The 24,426-nt window shown below is 41.2% G+C and overlaps 1 protein-coding gene across 1 annotated transcript; it reads right to left on the bottom strand.

Annotated features, from left to right (window-relative positions):
* Window positions 1-8,908: 8,908 nt before the first annotated feature.
* SLC10A2 (solute carrier family 10 (sodium/bile acid cotransporter), member 2) lies at window positions 8,909-17,492 on the bottom strand. Its single transcript, XM_009701856.1, has 6 exons — window positions 17,071-17,492; window positions 13,806-13,924; window positions 12,562-12,650; window positions 10,251-10,426; window positions 9,484-9,641; window positions 8,909-9,042 (listed from the first exon to the last, which is right to left on the bottom strand). The coding sequence occupies exons 1-6, from the start codon at window positions 17,490-17,492 to the stop codon at window positions 8,909-8,911; spliced, it is 1,098 nt and encodes a 365-aa protein (XP_009700158.1).
* Between the last annotated feature and the right edge of the window lie 6,934 nt (window positions 17,493-24,426).

Raw genomic sequence — 24,426 nt, 5'->3', positions numbered from 1 at the left:
GGAATGTAAGCAGTTGTATTACCTCCAGGGAAAGTCGTCATGCTGTTTGGAGGGCAGGACTTTTGCTTTTGAGAACAGCCAGTCCCTCAAAGATGTGACACGGTGGAAGCCAGTCAAGAGCAGAACAAGGACAGCTTGGCACACAGACTGCGTGCTAAGGATGCTGAGATACGCTGAGCACAAGTGTAATAAAAGGAATTAAGTGGTTGAGCTTTCTTTAGGGAATTGGGAAATGGGATTTAAGTCTCCTTAGATAGAAGAGGAAATTGAACTCTGTTCCCCCCATCCCCGCAGCAAAGGTGATTTGGCTAATGTATACTGAGAGGGAGAGGGTGAGGGAATAGAAAATGGGTCACCAACAACAGCTGCATACAAAAAACCGCAGCAGAAACTCCCTGTTGCTCTAGGACTCGAGTGATTTGCTCAGAACGTGACTGTTAGACTGAACCCCTGAGGAGAAGATGGTGAGAGAACTCCTTATTTCTAAGGCCTGGCTGGGCTTTGGGCTAAACTTGTTTCTGACCTGAATGGTGTTATAAGGCACTTTCAGAGTCTGTGTACGTGTGTTACTTAAACCATCCGAGGAACTCCTAGATAAAACTGTAAGGTGTCTCTGGAGCTCAGGCGCCTTTGCTGAATAGTATAGCATTAAGTACAAAACCCAGTTTTGCACATTTACAAAGGTGTTTACTGAGTGGCCTCGCAGCACTAATCGTCCTCCTCCTCCCCAGTCAAGATGTCCTTTCTTATCATGTAGAAAATGCAGAAGTGACCCTGTATCACCGTATACATTTGAGTCACAGATTTTTGAAGAGCATGCCTAAAGGCAGCACATCACCTCTGAACCTGGCCCTGTAGTTCTCTGCAGTTAGACACAAATAACTCATGCAATAGAATTAGCCATCACAACATAGTAAAAGGTAGAAATTCTCCTTTGAAAACTTAATCCCAGGGATCACTTTAATTCCCTCTCATAGCCATTGACTTATTTAACAATAAAAATGTATAATGTTCAAAGTGAGTATAGATGGCACCAAGATAAAATTGTGAAAAAAAAAGAAAGAGCATTACATCAAAGATACAATATTCTTTTGGGATGAACAAACTCCTTTTTTGTATAAAGGGAGGCTCTGTTCCACAGAAGTAGAAATTGCTCTAACTGAAGTATCTACTTCGTTAAAGCTTAATTTATCATTAACAGCATGAGTCAGAGCTGCCATAGGTCTACAAGGAAACAATAGAGGAAAATACACGGTCTTTACCTTGAATTCTCTGGTCCCACTAAAGCCAGATGGTTTTGAATGTTGAAAGAAAAAAATGGGTTTGGGCACGAATGGTTATATCTGTACAAGTAAATAAGCCAAGAGGAGGGCACGGGCTTGAGGATGGTCTCATGACTGTTTGCACCCTTCCTGGCACAACTTCAGCTCTCACGACCTGGCACTCTTGAGTGGCAGCTGGGCTAAGGCTAATGACGGGGACTATTTCCAGAAGTGTGTTCCTCCTCCTCGTGGGGAAAGAGAGCTGAGCTTTGTGCCTGTGAGACGGACAATGCCACTTGGCTTTGGGGTCAGAGACTGCTCCCTGGTTTATTTTATTTATTAGCAAAAGTCTAGCCTAAACTTACCTCTCTGCTGTCATGTTAGCTTGGACTTGTACCTGAGCCCAACCTATTCTCTTGTCCACACAAGTCTAAGTGGTGGCTTGCAGTCCGGCTCTAGTCTGGAGGGAATCAGGTGGGGAAAACTAAACACAGAGAGTGGGCCGGCTCATCCTCTGGCTCTGCCCTCACGGATGGTACGAGCACAGCTGGTGTGGGACAGCTCGCTGAAGAACAAGGGGTGAAATGGGGCTCTCTGCTCACCGCTGCTTGACCCCAGCTTCCTCTCCCAGCCATCCCTGACTCCTCACCACCCAACTCATGGAGTTGAAAGCCCTACACATTTAGCACCACCACAGTGTTTCTGGGTAAGTGCCTGCAAAGACCTCAAGGAGAATTTGCTATCTCTGAGTGAATGAGTTGCAATGACTAGTCTGACCATATTCCAGTGACGCTCCAAATACCGTAAGTGATTTTGGTGCTGTAAACGGCCCAGGTGTTTTATGTTTTCTGACTGTGGGAGGTTTTCATTTTGTGTACCAAATGGTTCCTGCGGAAAAATTCTGAAAACCACAAAAGAATGGGTGAAGTGGTACAGAGTAGAAAGAAAGTAAGCAATGTGATGACGGGTCCCTCTGTGGACAGCCAAGTATGTCTTCATAAAAAAATTTTCTCTGAATTTTCTCCTGTCCCCCCTATCACTACGTTGTTCATTTCAGTATATACTGCTCTGTCCTTCCACACAGATGTTATTTCCCTTTCAAGAGGTAAAATATTTGGCGGCAGCTTGTGTTTTTTCTTAGATTTAATGATTACTGGAAATGACTGAGCAAACAGACACAAGAACCTCGGAGCTCCAGGCAATGGCAGAAGCAGGTGCTTAAGGAAAGGGTGTAAGCCACATGGGCACATATCTCTGCAGCTTCCAGCAAACAACTATTAAAGGACATTCTGAGCCAAAACTTGTACCTTGAGCATCATATTAAATTGCCAGCAATGAATTTATGGTCCACAAATTAGTCTTTTTTTCCACCTCTTTCTTAAGCCCACCTTTTAGATATTGTACATTAATTTAATCCATTTTTTTTTTCAAACAATCATTGGATATCTTAAACCAACGAACTATATATTCATCTATGTAAACTGTATGTTTTGTTCTGTTTCCTCTGTAGGTGCACTTTTATGGAAAATTGGTCCGTGTCAGCTGTGGGTTATTTTATGATTTCAGGGTATATTTTTAAAGAAAGAGCCTTATGTGGAGAGAATTTGTGTTCTACCTACCGCAGATTTACTACTGACATTAGAAACACATCACCAGCACAACCTGTAATCCTGACATTTTCATTAATCCCTTGCAGTTAATTCCACTTGTGAGGAATTAATTGTACCATCAAATTATTTAAACAGGGCCTCACCATCTCAATACGACCTCCTTCCATCTCTTTTGAATTCAGATGGACAAAAGTGGCTTCTAAAAACTGTGATGAAATCTCCCAAATGAGTAATACATAAACTCATTGCAGAAGAAGGAGACAGAAGGTCTGCAGTCATATTTAAAAGAATGTAACAGATTACCCTAGTGATATCTGATCAGCATATCTAATCAACATATCTGAAGCAATTAAGTTACATCTATAAAATATGAAGCAATGTTAAATTTGTGTGAGATGGAAACACTGGGTGTGTAATTGCTAATATTGCTCATGCTCAGGAAAAACTGCAGTGAATGAGAAACTGTATACAAGCTTTGTGTGCTCGAAGGAAAAACAAAGATTCTGTTTGCTTGGAACAGAAATTATTCCTTTTTGTTAACAATATCTAAGATATGCAGTAACCAGGGGATACCGACCAACTTCCTGTTGTGGTCAGTAAGAGTCTTCTTCAGTGTTGAGGTTTCTTTTCCCTTTCTTCGGAGTTCTGAAGTATTTGCTGTGATTGCAAAAGATTTCTCAACTGGTGGGTTATTAGAAAGTCAAAAGTCCAGTCCTCATGGCTGAATCCCCAAATAACTGAAGTCCAAAAGATGAAGATCTTTATTTCAACTTATTGTTTCTACAGTCTCATGTTTTCTTAAATCAAGTTGTACCTGAGGGAGGAGGCTGATTCATGATCTTTCAAGTGTTACTGGCAATTGATTGATTCATTTTACGTTAAGTCCATGATGAGCAAGTAGAGATATCACTAATACTTTTTGATATGCTCTTTGATTACACAGACATAGTTTGGAATGTCCTCACTGAATTTTATTCCTAGCCCTTTCAAAGTCCCATGTGATTCTGTGGAGAGATGCAGGGCTGGGAGAAATTTGTTAAGGAGGCACACTTTTGGTCAGTTCCAATAGGCAACTGGAAGTAACACTTTGTTTGCTTATTTGTTTTTCTAAATTCTGAAATATTGTGCAATATATTGCAAGGATCTTCTCATGGGCTTGCCATTATCCCATGCGAAGTGCTCACCCTTCATCTGCCTGCAAAGGGATTCACATAGATCAGGGGAAATCCTGCAAATAAGGACGAGTTGCACAGAAGTCACAAGGAGGATTCGGCTGCCTAGATCAGTGTCTGGTGCCATTTTAGATGCTGTAGGACCATGGTAGGTGCAGGCAGGACACAAGACCTACAGAATACCTGTGACTTTCTAGACTGGCAGCAGAAAGCCAGGCAGGACACCCCAGGGCATATCACATCACACTAGGTGCCTATATACAGGCAACTGAATTTCACACCCGATTCTGCATTTTTTTTCTCCTTCCAGACTCCTCTCGTCCTAAACCAGGTGTCTGAGGGGTGTGAAGTCTTGCTCTCCAGAGATAACTATTTTTTCCTATTGATAGTACTGACTGCTTGTTTTCAGGGAAGGATGAAGGTTGATGCTGGAAACTTACTTGTAGATGGCTAAATTTAATGGAAATTAAATGGAGATGTTAATATCATCCCACAGTGCATAGCTATTCATGGAAACATATTAGGACTCCTTCAGGGCTTTCAATTATCCATCTTCCCCAATTCCAGTTTGAAGACCGGCAGATATCCTGGTAAGTAACAGTTATTTTTATATTTGATATTTTCAGTTTAGTGCTCAGCTTAACTGAGATGTTACTGCTTCTAGAGCAGAATTAATATTCCTTAGGAAACAGAAGCAGAGATTTACTTCTACTGCCCTTCAGTTCTGACTTGGAAAATCCAGTAATGCTTGCTTGGCTGCCATTTGGTTGTGGTACTATTACACTGTACTTGCTTTAATTCTGGACATGAGCAAGCAATACAGTTAATCTGGGGAGAGGAGGAGCATTCTTGTCAAATACTGAGCAGTGAAGGTCTGTGCGTCGGGAGGCAGGGAGTAACGATGATAGTTTTAGATTTGCACGAAGTGTACAGTGTGTTAATTGGTTGGACCAGAAAAAAAATCTTTCATTTCTCCTTTCGGAGGCTGACAAAAATAATACTGATTGGCAGAGATTATAATAGTTTTTTTTGAACATCATAACCTGATTAGTCTGAAACAAGAAACTCATTTAACATAAACTGAAAATCAATTTGCTTGTTAATTCTATTCAAAGAGATGCACTCTCTTCTGACTAATACAACACATTATATGACGGAACCAGTTCTTCTACCTGTCTTTTGGTCATCTGAGAAATTAGTTACATCTTTGTAGGAGATTAGAATCACCATACATTTTTTTTGCCTAGTTTTCTTTTTCTCAGTTATAAAGACCTACCTTCCTGGTTAAAGGAAACATACTGAGTGCTCAGACACTTTATGCAGAAAAAGAACTGAAGACAAAAAGAGGTATTTCACTTCAACTAGGTTTTGGGTTTTTTTTCTATCTGAGAGTAAAAAAATCAGATATTTTCTCTAAGTCAGGCCATCTAAATCTACTTTATAGAGACAGAAAATGCCAGTGGACAACTCGTCCTGTAACAGGAGTCTGAGATAGTGGGCATGAGTAACTCGGTGGTGGTGCATCTCTTCTCTTTGCTGACTAGGGAACACATCTTTACACCCAGATTTATGGCTACAGACTTCAGTTTGGCAAGTGTGATTGTCGCACCCTTGCAAACCTTATACTACAGATCTTGGGATGAGCTAGGCATTAATTCAGCTGTCATTTCAACTTTTAGGGTATCTCTGTTCTTAGACATACTTCAGTTCATTTTGCATGCAGCGGCTTGAGAACCAGTAGTGCAGCAGAGTTAAGACTCAGGGACTACCCAGGTTCTCTGGACATGAATGACTATCTAAAAGTAGACTAGCTGTGTTAACCTAGAACCTGCTAAGGCATCTTCTTAGCCTGAACTGATACATCCATGATTACTAGTATGTGCAAGAGTTAATTAGATTGGGTATCAGTTAGCCCGAACATCACTGCGTGACGCTTTTAAATTGCACATCCCACAATGTCTCATCCACGGGTTGTTTCAATAGATAGAAGGTTGCTTAAAAAGCAGTGGTGACTAAGTGACAGTGCCCTTGTTGGAGAATGTGAGAGGGGACGATGCTGAGCAGGTTAAACAAGCTGATCTCGCCAAGCCGGGGTTTTTCTTTTGGCAATATCAAGACAACTGTGACTGCAAGGCTGGAGGCCACCAGCCTCCTTCAACTGAGAAGCCCATATCTCAGCATTTATATGGCTGACAGGCAAGGACACACAACATCTTCTGGAGACCTCTGGGGAGAGGACACAGCTTCCCCCAAAATCCCTTACACTGCTGTGAGATAGCCCACCCCAGCTCCACCAGTGATGGACAGACATTGATGCTGCCCAGGCTTCCACAGCTGGAGATTTAGCAGCTGTCATGCCAACATAACGCTGCTTCTGGCAGCATTAACAAGCCCTGGGGTTTTGTTTTAGGTTTGATGTGCTCTAGAGGCATATGTTGGTTAAGACCTTCGAGCTGGCTTTGCTTCATGTAAAGCTTGGGACATACGACCCAAGAAAACTTGGTCAGCGGCAACTGCAGCCTCCATCTTTCATCTAGTGCCCTAAATGCACATATACACTAAAAATATATGTATCAAATACAGCATGAGAAATCACACGTTCATTTAATCTTCATCAGGTTGCCCAGAGAGCTGATAGATGGCCCATCCCTGGAAACATTCAAGGTCAGGGTGGATGGGGCTCTGATCGATCTGATCGAGTTGAGGATGTCCCTGCTCACTGCAGGGCAGGTTGGATTAGATGGCCTTTAAAGGTCCCTTCCAACCCAAAGCTTTCTATGATTATTAAACATATTCATTTTACACGTAATCTGAGGTATTTTTGTTACGTGTTTTGTCTGCATGTTAGGTTTCATTCTCAATTCTTTCCACCTTAAATCACTCCAGTGGGTAAAATTATAAATAGTTTCTGACTTTATTCAGTTCAGTGTTTATACAGTTGCTTTAAATACACACACACACATAGTATAAGCAAGACAAACTATTATTTTTCAAGACATTTTCAAAATCTGCGTAATATATGCATGGAAACATTGAAGTTTAACAGGGGGAAAGAGGAGCAGCTGGGAGTGTAAGAAAGGCCTGATCCCAACTAACTTCTGCTGCCCATTTTTTGATGGACACAGGATAAAGACAATAACCTTTTTATTACGGATGTTACAAATAGCAGCTTATCCTTTTCTCAATGAATGTGCTGTTTCACTTTTATGATTCCCCCATAACAGACTTCACTACATTTTTCTGTTTAAGCTTTGCTCTATAAAATATACCATGCCTCGTTACATGCTAACTCCTGCTAAGTGTAAACTCCTCCTTAGAGGTTATGACCACTCTGAACATCCCCTGAAAGTGAAGCAGCTTCAAACCTCCCAGAATTCAAGAACATTTTGAGACCCTTTCCCCCACATAATGGTTGATAGAAATAATTTATTCTTTGTTTAATACTGGGCACTTTTCTGCAGCAGTGGAAAGCTACACGTTGGGAACTTAAATTCCACAATTTCAGTTGTGTTTGTAAAAAAATCTGCCACATTAACTCACGACTCCTCAAAAGGTCCACTTGAATATGACAAAGAGGTGTATAGTTTCCATGTGCTGATAGTTGGCTCATTCTTGAATTTTTTGGTCAGCCAAGCTCTCACTCATTCATCTGAAGTTCTCTGGATGTTTTCTTTACATAAGAGCTACAGGACTAATGTTACTGAATGCATCCATAAAAAGTTACAGCTGCAAAAAATTTACTGCACTGTTTCTCTTAGAATTATACTAATTCTCTCCACACATTTAGGACAGCTTTCCATAGGTACTCTTGAATTTCCAGAGACAAATAATGTATGTGTACATCCAATTATTTCTGTCTGTGTTTCATATAATTAAAATCTTAAAGTTATCAACTACATCAGTGTCTACATGTCACAGACACCTGGTAAGTTCAAATTTATTGAGTTCATAACGAAAATATATAACTCTCTACAAGCACTATTGTCTCATCTTAAGAGTGGTGAAAGTGGTCCTGGATGAATCAGAGGCAATTTTGGTCCACTTTCAAATGCCTCCCTTTCAGTGCAGAAGATGATAATTTCTTACACTTCCAAAATCTCTGCGTGCTCCTTTGCACGCACCTGTTGCACTAGAATTGCTCTAGGCTTATGCCCTCGGCTTTGTCTCTCTGTTCATGTTTCCAGCACCAAAAAGACCCAGACTGAAGATGCAAAGCTGTTACTTTCTATTACTTTGGGAAAAAAAAAAAAAAGACTCATAAGGTACCTGGCACTTGTTAAAATTACAGCTTTACAATAAATTAATGCTTCAAGCAATTAGTACAGTGCAATGACTTTAGTGTGCCCAGACTGACCTAAATGAAACATTATTTCATTATTAGCTTGTTCCAATTTTATGGTTGATTCATGTTCAGTGAAAGTCCTCCAGCCTTATCAGATCTTCTACATCAACTCCTCTTGCTGCTCAGGCGCTTTTACAAGATCTCTCTTTGTTTGGTGCAGGGGCTGAGACTAACAGATGGATTTGCAGGATCAGGGGCTGGAGTTGGTACTGCAAACATCTGCTTGTTTTTTTAGCAATAGTCCATTTTTATTCTGCCTTTCTTTAAATAAGTCATAATAAAACATTAAATATTTTTAGCGAATTAGCTTCAAAACCAGATTCTACAATTGTGGCAGAAACCATGTTCAAAATCAAAGTAGAAATCTTTCATAAGTTAATCATTTTAAAGTCTTACTGTATAATATCAGCAGAACTTCTCCTTTTGTTAAATATTTCCATAAAGCAACGGCATGTGAAAAAAAAGTTTTAAGTAAACCATGTATCTTATATCTTTTCAGCTGAGGGGAACAGAGGTGATTGTCTATTTGGTCTCATTTGATACAAATCCTCCATTTACTTTAGCATGTGATGATGTTGATTTTGAATCCTCTTTGTCCTCTGTTTTCTCAACATCTGTCTTTGTTTTGACTCGGTATCTTCTGTAAACACGGTAGCCTGGGAATTGATATATATTTAGTATTAAATAAAGAAATTATAACAATCACCTGAAAAAGACATTGTAGTAACATGTAGCCATGCAATGTTTTCCTTCCTTATGTTGCTCAAAAAAGCCTCTTTAAAGCTATGTTTAATTATTTTATGTCAACAGCACTTCTCACTGGAAAAGTACGTTTAGAAAACAACAGAAAAACATTTTAAATTCTGCATTTGGTGTTTGACTGCTTTGTGTTCCTGTTGTGTGCGGTGACTTTTAAAGGTATTGCCTGTCTCCCTTGGGAAGCCCTTGGGCTCTTGGCTGGGTCTGTGGGACTGACCTTTACTTCTATGCGAGCCCTGTTTGGCAGGAGCTTCTTGTTTTCTGTATATCCATGAAAAATCGGACTCATAAAAATAATGGTAATTACAATGCCATAATATAAAATATCGATACTTTACCTCCTAAAATTAGTAGTGCAAAGAACAACTGGAAAATGCTGTAGATGAGTGGGAAAGTAAACATCAGTTCAAGTTGTTCAGGGGTGAATGAGAGCTGTACTATAGTTGAACACAGCTGAGTGTTTTGCATGCCTGTTTCCAGAGACACTGTACGGCATCTAAAGGGAATACAAAGACAATTGTGAAATAGCAGCCTGTGGGTCCTTATGCCTTTTAGTAATCTGGATAAGCAAGAAACATACAGTCATGGATAACTAAGAAAACAGTATCCTTCACCTCACATGGTCAACAAAACCCTCCGCGAGTCGTATGGCTGTTACCACCAGAACACGCACAATTTATGGCACTTCAGCAATTGTGAAGGGCTGTGATCCAACTTCAAGCCGCGTATGTGGCCCTCACTACCTCCCTCTCTTGTAATGATGTTCTAAATTGTAGGCTGCTGCATCTTCATGAGAAATTTTACTGCAGACTAACCCACTTATAAGTCAGGTCTGTTTCACTCGGTTCAAGTGTAGGACATCAGCACACAAGGGGAAGATGAGCGAAAGATTGGAGGAAATAGTACAGTCAGAATCTGTAAATAAAACTCTGCATGAGAAAAGTTTTAAAGAAACATAGTATTCCAGAAACGGGTTTGGGGAATGAGTGACTCTGTAGCATAGCTAATGTTTAGGGAGCATTCTCAACACTGATTAATCATTAAATAAAAACTTTTTTCACAGCTGAAGAAAGGCTACAGGTCTTCATCACGGAGAATTTCATACCTGTGCCAAGACAGACCAGCTACACGGGCCAGAAAGAATCCCAGAGAATAGCCAGCAGCTGGAAATATGGTGCCAATGATCCATAATTGGGGTGAGATAGTCCAGGAGCCTTTGTAGAGTATCCCCCCAACCACTGCAATGAGCACGATGAGGATCGCTCCCACAATGGAACCGATCTGTGAGGGGAAAGAGGAAGGACTCTGTGAATAAGAGACACTGATGAAATTTAATGGCATCAAACATAGTGTTAAACATGCCCCTGAGTGTCTCTGAGTCACGGGAATATCTTATTAAATATGAAACCTAAAGTTTACGGCAACGTAATTCGCAGCAGGCAGACAGATTAGATAGTTGCCATTTTTTCCCAAACAGGAGATGTACGATGTGCTTCAGCGACTGCAGATACAGGTCAAGGCATAGCTATAATAGGTATCTATAGCAGATACCTATAAAACTAGTCTCTTGAAGTCTTGGCTATAATTGTACTCAGAATTGGAGATTAAAAATAAATTTCTCAGGTGTGAAGTGAGTGAACAATGGTGCACACATTAGAAAAATTTCCCCAGAGTTTTTGGGAAACTGACAGCCCAATAGCTGGTATAATGCCCTTTTCCTCCCCACTTCTTGGGCAGTCACACTCTGGGGCTCAGTGTAGAGTATGCTAACTAGATGCTAGATTGTTAGTGATAGGAAATTATTTGCCAAGTGGAGGGGTAAATCTTTAATGTGGCTGAAAATTTGTGTTTGAAAACTTGCTGTGAGCTCGTATAGCATTTCTGCATAGACATAGTCACTGAGTCGGTCCTATTTCCTGTGGCTGAATGTACCGAGATCTTCACCGCTGCTGGTCAAAAAAAGTGTTAACTCACTTTCTTCTCAATAACCAGGTGAAATGTCTGCCCTTACAGTAAATGTTGCCAGGGATCTCACCAGCAGACTTCTGGGGCTAAGCTTAAGAGAATCCATCTCAACTAAACCGTGTATTCCCATTGAACTGGCTTCATCAGTCTTTGGCTGAAGCCTTTTTAAGAGCACTGAGTGAACAAGTACTTTTGTTTGACTGAGCTATTAACCACATGCACCTAGGAAGAAGAAACATGGTCTGGCCGTGACAAGCTCTTCTGTTTCACCTGGCACACTGTCTTTGTGCTCTTACCTCCGTTTTCCCTATATGGACCTTAGTCTGACAGCTACGGCTCAATCTTCACTTGATGCTTTGCTGTCCTACATAAAGCAAACTGTCAATGGACCCTACTGTGGGTTGCTCAGCAAGAAGGAGGATGAAACGGTGTTTTGCTGAGAGAGCAAGCAAAGTTTCTTTTCTTGTAAGTTCAGGTCCATGCTTGTCCCTTAACTGATTAAACGGGAATAGTACAGTTTTGAAACCAGCACTCAATAGTCTCCAAGTTCTCAAATAAGTTGTGAGTGCATTTAAAAATACAACACAATAATCTAACAGTTTAAGAAAAGGAATTGAATTAAAAGGACCTTATTTGTGTTCTATGCTTCCTGAACTGATAGCAGAGAAATGATAACAAAGTATAGGTAGAATAACAAGTTGCCAGATTAGTTTTCTTTAAGGAAATTTGGAAAATATATCTGTTGACTAAGAATGGTTAACAAAGGCCAAGGGTACTCAGCACATCTGACAATCACTTTAAACCTAAACCTAGCGTTCAGAATGATTAATTTGCTGTTAACACTAAATGCAGTTAAGTTGTTGTTATTATTATTATTTTGGTGAGAATAGTTTTTTGCCAAAACCCCCCCATATTTTGATGCATCTGAAACTATCCTGCAAAGACAGCTGAATTTTGTGAATAGTTTTGTTAGATTTTTTTTTTAACAGTTGGAACATTTTCAAAATTTTTTTTAATAAAAATTGACTTCACACTCAAAATTGCCCCCCAAAAATCAATAAACTGTTTTAAAACTGGAAAGTGGGTTTTTTTTTGATCCAGAATGTTTTCATTTTTTATTATTTTGCAGAGAAAAACTGCTTTCAGCTGACCTGAATGATTTTCCGTCCAATTTCAGTTTACATTATAAACTGAACTCAATTACTAACATAGTTGCAGCCAAAGACAAAAGTAGGCTCTTTGAATAATGATGGTTTCTAATAATGTATGCAACTCATGCATGTTTGTGCAGGGGGAAAGCAATACATTTCCGCAGCATCTCATTTGTTTTCTGCTGAAAACTTGCTGGTTCTTATGAAGTCAGATACTAATACTATGAATAGCAATGTACTGCTTCAGTGGTGCCACTGATTTGTCCATAATTACTAATGCTTCAGCCTTATATATCCTACCTTAAGTATGATTTTTGCTTTGCTAGGCCATCTGTGGTTAACATACATCCCAAACGAAACAGGAATTACAAGAGCTACCAGTGAAATTCCTGTAAAAAAGAAGAGAGAAGCGATGTCAAGCCCAGGTATGGTGGAGAAGTTCACGACAGGAGGACAGACACCGTGCAGAGCGGCTGGGGGTGTGGAGCAAGCCTTCAGCGGGTGTTTGTGGTGTGTGCACCCCAGAGCACGCATGCACGCTCTACCCACACCTGCCCATTTGCTTTTCTATAGAGTCTGTTATCTTTGGCAGCCTGTTGAAGTAATTGCCATTCTGCTGAGCTACATGCTCATTCACCTGCATCAGAAAGGCAGATAGAAATTTGAGTGTGCTAATCATCACTATCCTGTGATGTGAGTAGCTATATTAAATATTCATTTTATCTGCAGGTGTTTCACTACTGTACCATATCAACAACTCGTTTAGAGCTTCTTTTGTTTTGGCCTCCCCTCTCCAGTATTTATTTTGAAAGCACGAGCAATGTATGTGATTTTTTTTTTCCCCCAGGACAATGGGAAATGAAATTGAAGAATATGAAAGTGATTCTGCTGGCTTTTAAGATTAGCACAACACGGAACCACACTTGATAAGCGCTAGGGCTGCAGCTCTGCAAAGCACCGAGGCATGTATTTCCAAATACTTTGACTACTTTCTCTTTGTAGCTGGATGAGATTTCTGACAGGAACTCAAATGAAGCCACTCCTGGTGGTGTAGATTGCAGCTTTTCAAAGAGACTCAGCAGTTTTAATCACTTGCTTAATTATCCACATGTGCTTAAGTACTTTGCCAGATTATAGCCTCAGCACTCAGCACTTTGCAGGATTGTGCCTTAAAGCTGTTACAAACACTTTCATCCAGGGGAAGCAGCTATTCCTGTACGAATTATTCTATATTCTTATCCCAGTACCATGCAGGTCTCCAAACCATTTGATAAAAAAAACCCCAACATGTACAATCTCATGATAAATATCTGTACAATATTTACAACGACTTCAAGTCTTTGTTCTGAAGAGCTGTGGATGACGTGAAGTGATCTAGGTACCTAATTCCCGCAAAAGTTATTGGAAAGTAGGAGGATGAATATTTTTAAAAATCTGGGGTCGTTTCCTTGTGACCCTGCAGGATGATGGTATAAAAGTGGTTGTTACTAGAGGGAGGATAAAGGAGAGAGTCAGAAGGGTAAGCGCTGGTTCACTGGACTCACCAATGCTATCATAGGGGAGTACAATTGCGTCAGAATCAGTCCACATCTTGGTGTAAACAAAGAGGCAAAGTGGCATCATTCCCATTGCAAGCAGTGTGGAGCAAGTTGTCATGCTGATGCTGCAACGAAATCGGTTAGAGTGAGAGTTCATCTCATGCTAGCCTATAGTCTTTCTCACTTTCTCATTACAACTTCAGAGCTTATGAAAGGTCGGGCAAGAAATGCTGCTGGCTACAGTCAGTTTATCCTGTATATCAGGTTAGGAAAAAGCTAAATGGAAGGAATGGCTTCTGCTGAAGAGAAAGGAACATAAAATATCACCGTGTTTTGCAGCCACAGAACAATAACTTTCAGGGCAAACAAGGCAGTCAGACAGGCGGCCACCAGGAAGGTCTGTTGGCAAGTCCGGCTGGCTTCTGAGAGGGTGGCAAGCTGGACAGGGTCAAGATGCACATCAAATGGAGCTTTCCATCATACCAGCACTTCTAGAGCATTAGAATTTCACTCCAAAGTCAACAGCATAAAACAAAAATATTTCATTGTCTAGGATGTGTGATGTAATAAAATTCCCTTTCCTGACTTATTTTGCTCTAGGCCAAAGAACAGATGCTGAAAATTAGTCAGTGAAGCTGAGCATAAGTATTGTTGCTTCCTTGGTTTGTGCAAAGACATTTCTGTTTTGAAATATAAAGTCTTGAAATCATCACGCTAGCACACCTTTTACTAAAAGATGCATTCTGCTACAGGAATGAAGGAGGAAAAGGCAAGACAGCTAAAAGAAGGAGGAAATTCTAAGAATCTGAGTAGACTAGATAAAATTATGACTACAAATCACACTGCTTTGACATAAAAATAATGAGAGAGGGTTCTGGTTAAGGGACATTGCAACATTCCTTATGACCCTCACAGAAAAGCTTTCTCTTTTGTGTCACTTGCCCTCAGAAAAGGGACTACCGACCCTGTCCCACAAACTGGGCAGATCCAGAGAAATCTAGAACATTTAATACAGAGACCACAGGAATATCTGCATTAATTTTGGTTCCTGTCACTCTCCTCTTCAGAGTCTTTGAACTGAACTTTGTAGGAGCCTCTGGCAAGGGAGTTCCTCCACACAGAGAAAAAAAAAGAGCCACGGGCTACAATTAAGATCAAGTGAAGCCCCAAATGGATAAAAGAGCTTGTTTTTCCTGCCTCCATATTTCCTACATCTTCTTGCTGTCCCTGTATCTACATCCTGCTCCAAAACCTGCGTGTTCTCTAACCTCAGTCCCTGTGCTTACAGAAGCTCCCAGAGAGCTGTGGAGGAGAGGAGGTGGTGTTTCAGAGGCAGTTGTTCTTGTGAAATATCGAGAGATGTCAAAACCAGATGTCACTCTGGGAAGCTTTAGAGGATATCATCTGGGTTTGAGTTACTAAGGAAGGTATAAAACCTCATATTTCACCTCCCTGTGATTATATGAGAAGTAGAAAGATAATTCCTGCTCTAACTTGTGATCTATTTGCACTGGGATGTTTCGAAGCAGGACTGTGGACAATGGTGATGGGTTGTTATGTATAAACATAAAATCTTGTCAGTTAAAACCAAAACCTTGTCTGATATGATGGGCAGGCTTTCTATAATACTGTGCTGGCTCCAGAAACCAGCCAAGCTACTTATAGTGTTATTCTTGATGAAGAACCGAAGATGCTTGCATTACCACCTCTGCTGTACCTCCCATAGCCTCTGGTCCCTGTGTTATTGTCACAAAGGCACTGACCAAAAGTCTTTGACTTCTTAAGGTAAAGGTCTTTACCTGAAGAATAACCTTTTAAAGGTATTTTCAATTTATTTCACCCTCCGTCAGTATCACGGGATATAAACCCTACTTACATTTATAACATCATCAATTAGGATTTTTACCGTTGATTTCAGTGGCGCGACTCTGAAGAGACAGAGTTGAGAAAACATAGCTTAGCTCAGTGTAATCTCCCAAGGAAAGATTAGGACAGAATTTCAGACTTTTGCTGGATATCTTTCCATCCGTGGTTTCTTAGATCTGTATTTATTGAAATTAAGTGTCTTACAGTTCCTAATACCATTGGTCTTTCCTCCACAGCGAGGAAGTTGGTGATTAGCAAAGCTGACCTCATACATAATTCGAAAGCTGGTATTACATTAACACCTGTATGTGACAGAAAAGTTCACTATTTTCAAAGGATGGAAAAAATGTCTTATTAAAGCTACAAATATTAACATTCTTAGTCTATTCGCCCTAGCTCCACATCATTCTTACTTCTATTATTTTTTCCATTTCTAGTTCAGACTGGCATATGATAAATTGGATTAACGCTCCAATTTATGTTACTCTGTGGGGAACAGAGAAATGATCCTGTTTATTTTAGAGCAAAGTAATCAGGATATAAAAATAAAAAGATGGCTCATTTTTAAAGGCTGTTAGAGTTAATGAACCCCCCACAGAATTTGCATCAAGAGTAAGGTTCACTTCTCCTGCGTGTTTGATGTCCTAGGCCATGCCAGGTGCCTTACATATCTGTTTCTGAGTTCAGAGCACCCTGTCACTGAGACCATCACGCTTCACCACAAAGGAGTTTTTTCATTGCCCCCAATATGCAGGGCTGCCTGAGTCAGTGGCTTCTAGCCTGCAAAACTTGCCCTCAGTTTGAAGACTTTGCAGAAGGTGCCAGGAGCAGACTAGAATTACCGCAAGTGGTTTTCATTTGTATTAGTTCCCAAAGAGAAAATCTATGCCTATCTATTCATTGTATAGAACACAAAAGGAGGGAAAATAATTTTCCACAGGTGGTCTTTTTCAAGAAACATTAATTCGAGAACTTTTGCATAGCCACTATTTTGTACAGAGGATTCAGATCCTAAAATCCTTTTTTTTTTTTTTTTTTTCTCCCTGGGAGAAACAAAATCACAAAAGCAGTTCTAACTTGGGCAAAGATTTCGTAATCCTTACTATCTTAGTGTTCTTCATAAATGCTATTTTCTGCAGGATCTGAAGATTTCGAGTAAAGAGAGTTTCTAATATACACAATTCTGTTGTGTTCTCTTCCTCAAGAATTCTCAATAAACCAAGGATATTTGCTATTCTGCTTGTATTTACTACTTTTACAGTAACTAAAGATCTTTACAAGAGGAAAGCTCCACCATGCACGGGACTAGGAAGCTAAGAAAAAACTCAGGCAGTCCTTTTCAATAAAATTTACGATGTAAAAAGCCCCATAAACTACTTAAGAGAACGGCTGTGGCTGCTCTTACCTTAGGTCCATGTCTCCATCCACCCAGTAAGCGATGACATTGGAGGCTGTGCCCCCGGGACAGCATCCCATGATCAGCACCACGACAGCTTGAATAGGAAGCACGTTAAAGATCAGGGACAGCAAGAAGGCTGTGAGAGGCATAATTCCAAACTGGCAAAGGAAACCCACAAAAATACCCCAGGGTCTTTTTATGTGGCCCCAGAATTTCTTAAGTTCCACATTGCAACCCATGGAGAACATCACCAAAGCCAGCATGATTGTTAGAACAGCGCTTAAAATTATGCTCAAAGTTTCATTAAAATTATCTTCTGGTAACACACAAGATGTGCCATTGCAAATAGTAGCATTTGCTGGACAAGCCGTGGAGTTTTCTGCCAAAGACCCAGTATTAAATTGCTGGGAAAGAAGGTATGTCTGCATTTTGAAATACAGAACAGCTCTGTACATCCAAGGCAAACTTTCAAGCCTGTGTAAATGGTTGTTTGTCAGTGGCTCCTTTTAAATGATCCAGGAAGCAATAAGGTGCAATAAATACTTGAACACTCTTACTATTCCTGAAGGGTTTGGCACAGTGCTGATTCATATAGTTATAAAAGTTGCACTTGCTCGGTACGGTGACAATTAATCATTTATTCATATGATAATGAGGAATCCCATGTCAAGAGAATAGCTGTGTTAATATTTAAGAGTGTAAACGAGGCTTGTGGTGTAGCTGAGCATAGGGAATGAGAATCACAGGAGGAAGAGAAAGTTTAGAACTTCAGTCTTTGAATTTCTTGCATGCCTTCTGGAGAGCCACTCATGCATGCACCGTCACTGGCATGACGGGGGTCCGTGGGGTGAGCGACCAAGACACAAGAAACCAGGAGAAGAGGTCCTGAGCTAGGGTTTGGAGCTGCAACTCTTGCCAAGTGATGCGGCATTCACTGTGACACACAGGCTCGTTTGAATGTCGTGGGATCCTCATTTGGTCGTATTTCTAGTACAATAGAAGTTATGACTTGTACAGTGACAACTCTTCCACAGAACTGCAACAAAGCTGGTGAAGGGCCTGGAGAAAAAGTCTTATGAGGAGGAGCTGAGGGAGCTGGGGGTGTTTAGTCTGGAGAAGAGGAGGCTGAGGGGAGACCTTATCGCTCTCTACAATGACCTGAAAGGAGGTTGTAGCGAGGTGGGGGTTGGTCTCTTCTCCACAGTAACTAGCGATTGGACAAGAGGAAACGGTCTCAAGTAGTGCCAGGGGAGGTTCAGCTTGGATATTAGGCAGAACTTCTTCACTGTAAGAGTCATTAAGCATTGGAACAGGCTCCCCATGGAGGTGGTGGACTCACCATCCCTGGAGGTGTTCAAAAAATGTTTAGATGTGGCGCTTCGAGACATGGTTTAGTGGGCATGGTGGTGTTATGTTATCCAACCATAACAATTCCATGATTCTATGATTTTATGCACATTTGTGTCACTTTTGGCTCCTAAACACAACCCAGTGGCTGCTCGTCCCTGTTTGTGTCTCACATTGCTCCTGGCCACGTCCACCTCCACACTGAGCTCATCATCTGGGGAAGAGAGGAGAGGGGAAGGAAGGCAAGGAGCCATGGGCTGTGCTTTTTTGGACTGCTTGGAGATTTCCAGGTCTCCTTGCACCTTCTGCCAGGCACAGTCATGCTTTGCTCCGGTTTGGACTGGAAACAATGGGCAGTGAGAGGAGGAGTGTGAGGTGGTAAGGGCAGAGGAGGAAGGAGATGCATTTTCTGGGACAAGGCTGGAGAACAGGGGGCATGGTAGTGGGACTGGCGTGCTGCTCTATAGCCATGGTACCCAGCCAAAGCTGACCACACCCCCTTCAGCACAGCAACACGTTCAGCATCCACACAGGGAGTGAGGGTGCAGCTCACCTTTTTTGCCTGGTGCAGGATGAAGGTTAGGAGACAGGTCTCTTGTGCCTGGCTTTGGTGTGGCTCATTGTTCTCCATCATCCCCATGGCTCAAAAGGGTTGAGAGGCTGAGACAAGGAAGCTACCCTGGGATCCCTTTCAGGTCTTAGATCTCTAGGATGGGCACTGGGCTTGCCGTATGGTGTGGCTGACACCTTTTTTGTACGTGGGACCAGAGGAACTTCGCGGCATCCTCCGTGTATTTGCTCCTGATGCGTGTCCCCGTTCTCCGTCCCCTGCCTTGATTCACATCCTTCTCTTACATGTGCTTTCCTGTGGAAAAACATCCTATATCAGGAGATTCTTAGATATCTTTATGGTGCTTTTTCTTTACTAGGCGGATGCAGTGCAAATAGTCATGCATCAGATATCAAAATAACTTTGTGCCACTGATATTCTGTAAGAGCAAAAGAAGGTATGAGAGCCACCAGATGAGTTTTTCAGGTCAAAACAACAGCAGCAACAGCAATAACAACAAAACACTAGAAAGCTGGGACAATTTTGACTCTACAGCATGCTTGAATCTCAGTCTCCAGTTTTCAAAACCCTACCAAAGTCACTGGACTTTTTGATAGGTCAAATGTTTACCACTCAGGCTTCCTTGGGTATGTTTTCAAGGGAAGAATTTTGATGCTTCTTTACCTGTACCCAAGCTTTTGGGCAGAAGTAGCTTCCAGCATATATCTTAGACTAAAATCAGATCTGAAATGTAAAGCGTAACTGATACCCCCAAACATCATCAGTTTTCAATACAGAAATATTTTTTACTAGGGTAACATTCTAAGCCATAATTATCTTCAGCAAGCATGACTCCCACTGAAAGCCTCAGCATTTGTGCCTAACCTCAGTGTGCAAAATGATAGGTGTTGCTATTTTTTTTTTTTTTCTTACTTTAAACCGTGAACCATTGAGGGGGAGCTGATGGCATTCAAAAGGATTTCCCAGCATGCTCAGATGGCACCTGTTTCTTTACAAAGGGGTCAGCTAAATGGCTGTATTTCCTAAGTCACCGTTGGGTGCCTGTTGGGATAATGTCAGAGTAGCTTTATCCTCCCAGGCAGCTGGCAACTCCTACCCTGTGATTAGTGCCACGTCTGTGTGTCTGTGATATGTCTAATGGAACAACGAGCAAGGTAGTAAGGAGTAGATGAAAGGAAGAGAAGGCTACAAGATCTCGTTTTGGTAGAAAACTTATATTCCTCATTACTCTTGCTTTCAAGCAGAATGTTTTAGGAGTTTTTACTTTTCAACCCAAGTCTTTTAAAGGGCAAGTTTTGAAAACATTAAACGTTTTATCAACGTTTTCTATAAAACCTGTATCAGAGTCTGGATTTGCACTTGAACTTGCTTCTTGTTGAAACTAAATTTTCTGACTAGAGCATCTTGAAATCTCCAACCAGCCTTGGACGACTTTCCTAGGCTTGTGATGCTGTGGGAACCCAAGGTAAGTGGTTTGGGAGAGGAGGTGAGGGATCTCCAACACACAGTGGCTATTTCTTAGGCAGAACCTCCTGGAGGGACTTGCTTTGACCTCCTCCTTCCCCCTGCCAAGCACGTGTCTGGGCTGTGAAGGGGTGCTCGATGCCGTCCCCCAGAAACAGCAGAGAAGAAACATCCCTGTTGTTGGTCTCCAGCCCCTGCTGAGAAATAAGAATGTTCAGTTCTCATTTTGGAGTTTGACCTCTGGAAATGGAGCGGAGGGGGACACCTTGCTGCTCAGGCTCAGGCTTTGGGCTCGACTGAGGACAAAGGGGACATCAGCTACTCCCCTGCGTGGCCCTGTGGGTCAGCAGGTTGTGTAAACCTAAACTGTGCTTACTGCTAGGTTTGCCTTCGGTTTTTCTCCTCTGCTGTAAAAGGGATGGTTCCGAGTCATTAGTTCATCAGCTAACTGTGTAAAACCTTAAATCACAAAAAATCCTTTCTGGAAACAGAACTGAGCCCTTCTGAATTCAACTTACTAGGCTGAGAGCACCACAATTTAGCACGGATGCTAATATCTATTTCAAGAAATCCTCATGTGTTGTTAGGGAACAAGAACCATACCCAAGACATTGAAATATTTACAGGCACCATTAAAAACTTGGTATGTTGCAGGAGGTACAGCATTATCAAGTAGGCAGGCAGCTCTCTCATGAGTGCTGGATTTCAAACATTCCTCTAGTCCGTTTTGCCTTTTACAGTATGCTTCTGGGATTTAATCCACATGCAGGCTAGCGGGAGAAAATAGATCAACAACCCCAAATTTGGCTGCTCTCTGTAAGTTTCCCTGACATCTTCAGGGAAGACAGCGCTTCAGAGATGGTTGTCAGAGGTACCAAGCTGAGCAGCTTCTGTTTTATTGCCTGTTTTCTACTTGGGTTATGGTGCTTAACTGGTGAGATTGGACTATGTACCGCTTTGTGAACCCAGCTGGCATCTTTTGCCTATTCCTGTTGCACGTGTTATTCTGTGTGATTTTAAACATTCGTCACTGACGTTCAAGAGAAGAAAGTGGCAGTGAACCTGGTGGCATTTTGGTGATGATTAACATCCCTGGTCCGATTCTGGACACTATCTGTCAGCAGACCTCAAAAAGGAAAATAATCAATACTTAAAGAGAGAAATACCAGCCTAACTGTATATTTGTGTCCCAAAACTACCAAATTGCTGTGTTCTGAATTGTCGTCTTGCATTTTTGCAGTGATGAGGTTGCCAGCTTATGCAACGTGAGTTCAGCGTCACTTCAGCAAACAAATCCAAGCAGATGAAATCTGTAAGGGTCTGTCCCTGCGCCGACAATTAGGTAATTGATTTATCCATTAACTCGAGCAGTTATAAAACATGAATAGCAGTAAGTGCATGCAGAGCCCTACACTGGGAGAGGCAATTTAACAGTTTGTCTTTTATGGCTGTCTGATGCTTATTTCTATGAAGTTTCTCTTAATGAGACTTATGAATCTTCCCTGTCTGCTTAATTCAGACTCTGAGATGCTCCTTAGTATATTTATGTCTTGGTTAGAAGAATCTTTCCTTTCAGATAATTAATTTCTTAAAGGTAATTACCCGCTTTTTGTCACCATCTTTAAAAGAGAGCCAGCGGTTACACCTAGTATTCGTGACCTTGTTTATAACTTTAAACTTTAGTATAACTATAGATGGAAGCTTTTTTGTTTGTTTGGGAAAAGCTCTACTACATGATTGGAAGTTTATAGAGGGCATTAAGACAAGAAAATCTCCATGCAATAGCAGGAGAGAAATTTATGACATTAAAATACATCTAGCTCACAATAGCTTCCTGAACAATACTAAAAAGTCAGCTGTAAAGCTGACTTACTGAATCTTTACACTTACATTTTTCCATTTCACTGGTACCTACATCTACATTCTGCCTGTTAGACTCTTGAGCTGAGTCTAAAACGAAACATCAAGGGCACGGGTGCTTTTGCACTTGGCTGTTGATGAACCCAGCCGAAAGAAAACCCTGATGTGTTATGTCCTGGGATTACAGGCAAATTTAGCTTGCTGGCGTACCAGCCCCGAGAGCTGCATCCTACACCCGTGGTTGGACTCCTGCACATGCTAAATAACCAGTTTGAGGGATATGGTTCTGCTATGATTTGTCAGAACTCTAACTATTGTGTGTGCAAGGAGAAATACAAAGTGCATTTGTATTTTCTGATACTTTTCAGCCTTGCCTATCTAAATCATGACAGAAAGTGTAGTCTTTCAGCCTACCCATCGTCAATAGCCAAATGCAAGATTTTTCAATGGAACGTCTCAACCCAAAAGTGCATGGTTACCATGCAACTGCCGGGAAAACCATGCAAAAGCCTTAGACTTTAAAGAACTTTGCTCTTTTTTTGCTACGTGTATGAGGGGAAATCTGCACTTCCATGCTGTTCAGTAAGGACTGTCTGCTATGAGACAAATAACAACAGTCTGCCAAAAGCGTAAGCCGGTCTTTCACCTGCCAAACTGTCAGGGTGACCTCTGACATTGGCTAAAAAGCTGAAAGATAGATAATTTCGTATGAAACCAAAGAAATGAGTCATGCCACCACCTATAAAAGCGTAAGGTTTTGAGTGACTCTATTGGGCTGGAATCCCTTAATAATAACATGTTTTTCACATTCCTCAGCAAGGATTGGCTTCTGACTTTGAGGGCTAATACACTATGCAAATGTTGTCGTGCCTTTACCTGTCCTTTCAAAGTTGTAATTTTAATTAGTAGTAGGGCTTAATTTGGGACAGGTGGCCAAAAAAATGAGAGGTTTTAATTCTAGATCAAAGGTCTGATTGATTTTAAAGTCTGCAAGGTTAAAGAAAAATGAAGTTGTTATAGGAATTTTTATTGTCTTGGGACAAAAATGGACTCTTCTAATTTCTATCAGAAGGGGAAACAACTAATACTGTTTCCTGTTTGCTTTTGTGTCTGTTTATGACATTTATCTTCTGTCAAGTAGCAGGAAACAAGTGTTTTATACCTGCCTTCCCAATGTCCTTTCCCACCACCGACTAAGCCTGGAATCTGGCTATGCCTTTTAAAATTTTTATTTTGATAACTGGTAAATGAATTTGATAGCTTGTCTTTGAAATAATAATAATAATAATAAATTTTAATTGTTCTATCTGTTATTTTGAGGGGTAAAAGTAGAGCATAGAAGGCATAGAATCAAAGTAGAATAAAACTGATAGTAAGTGGATAATGCCTGTGCATTCATTTACTTGTCAGGGAATGGGACATGGCTTATCCAGAAACTAAGTCATCATGACAGGAGCAGATCAGTCGATCAAAGCATCTGGTGCTGAGGGCTTTATTCCCTACATGTAATTTGGGTATTTTACTCCAGGACAGGTTTAGTCTGGTCCCCGATCTAGGTGTCCCTGTCACGTTCCTATGTCCCTATTAAATATTGGAGCACATCTGCAAACGTGCAGTGGGGCTTTTTGGCTTAGTTATAACTTACTAAAGGAAACCAGTTTACACACACCAAAACTGCTCTGCAAAACACCCTGGCACATAGTAAATGGGAACAGTTTGGGGATTTATTTCAACACTGCTGTAGTGCTCCAGGCCAAAACGGCAAAGGGGTGCAGCCTTAGGGTACCCACATCATCTGCGTCATCTGCGCTGGGCCGGCTGATGTGCCACGGGCTATGGGAGTTTTGTGTCCTGCAGGGCTGGTGGCCAAGTGGAATAGCCTAGAGCATCAAAAATACCATGAGATACCTATGTTTAGACAGCTGCATCCCAGCCTGGATAGCTGTACTGGAGAAGGTGACTTGTGCCCCGATGTGCCCGAGGTTCTCTGCTGAGAATAACGTAAGTCTCGTGGGAACGGCTCTGAAGCAGACAGCTACACTGGGGATGCTGAGAGCCAGGTTTTATAGACCACATCCTTTAACGAATACAAAAACTAGATATTTGAGGAGAAGAAATGT

Source organism: Cariama cristata, unplaced genomic scaffold, assembly GCF_000690535.1.
Source record: "Cariama cristata isolate BGI_N322 unplaced genomic scaffold, ASM69053v1 scaffold39126, whole genome shotgun sequence".
Lineage (NCBI taxonomy): Eukaryota > Metazoa > Chordata > Aves > Cariamiformes > Cariamidae > Cariama > Cariama cristata.
Note: the sequence above shows the minus strand (reverse complement) of the source record. Positions and strands in the feature narration are given on the sequence as shown.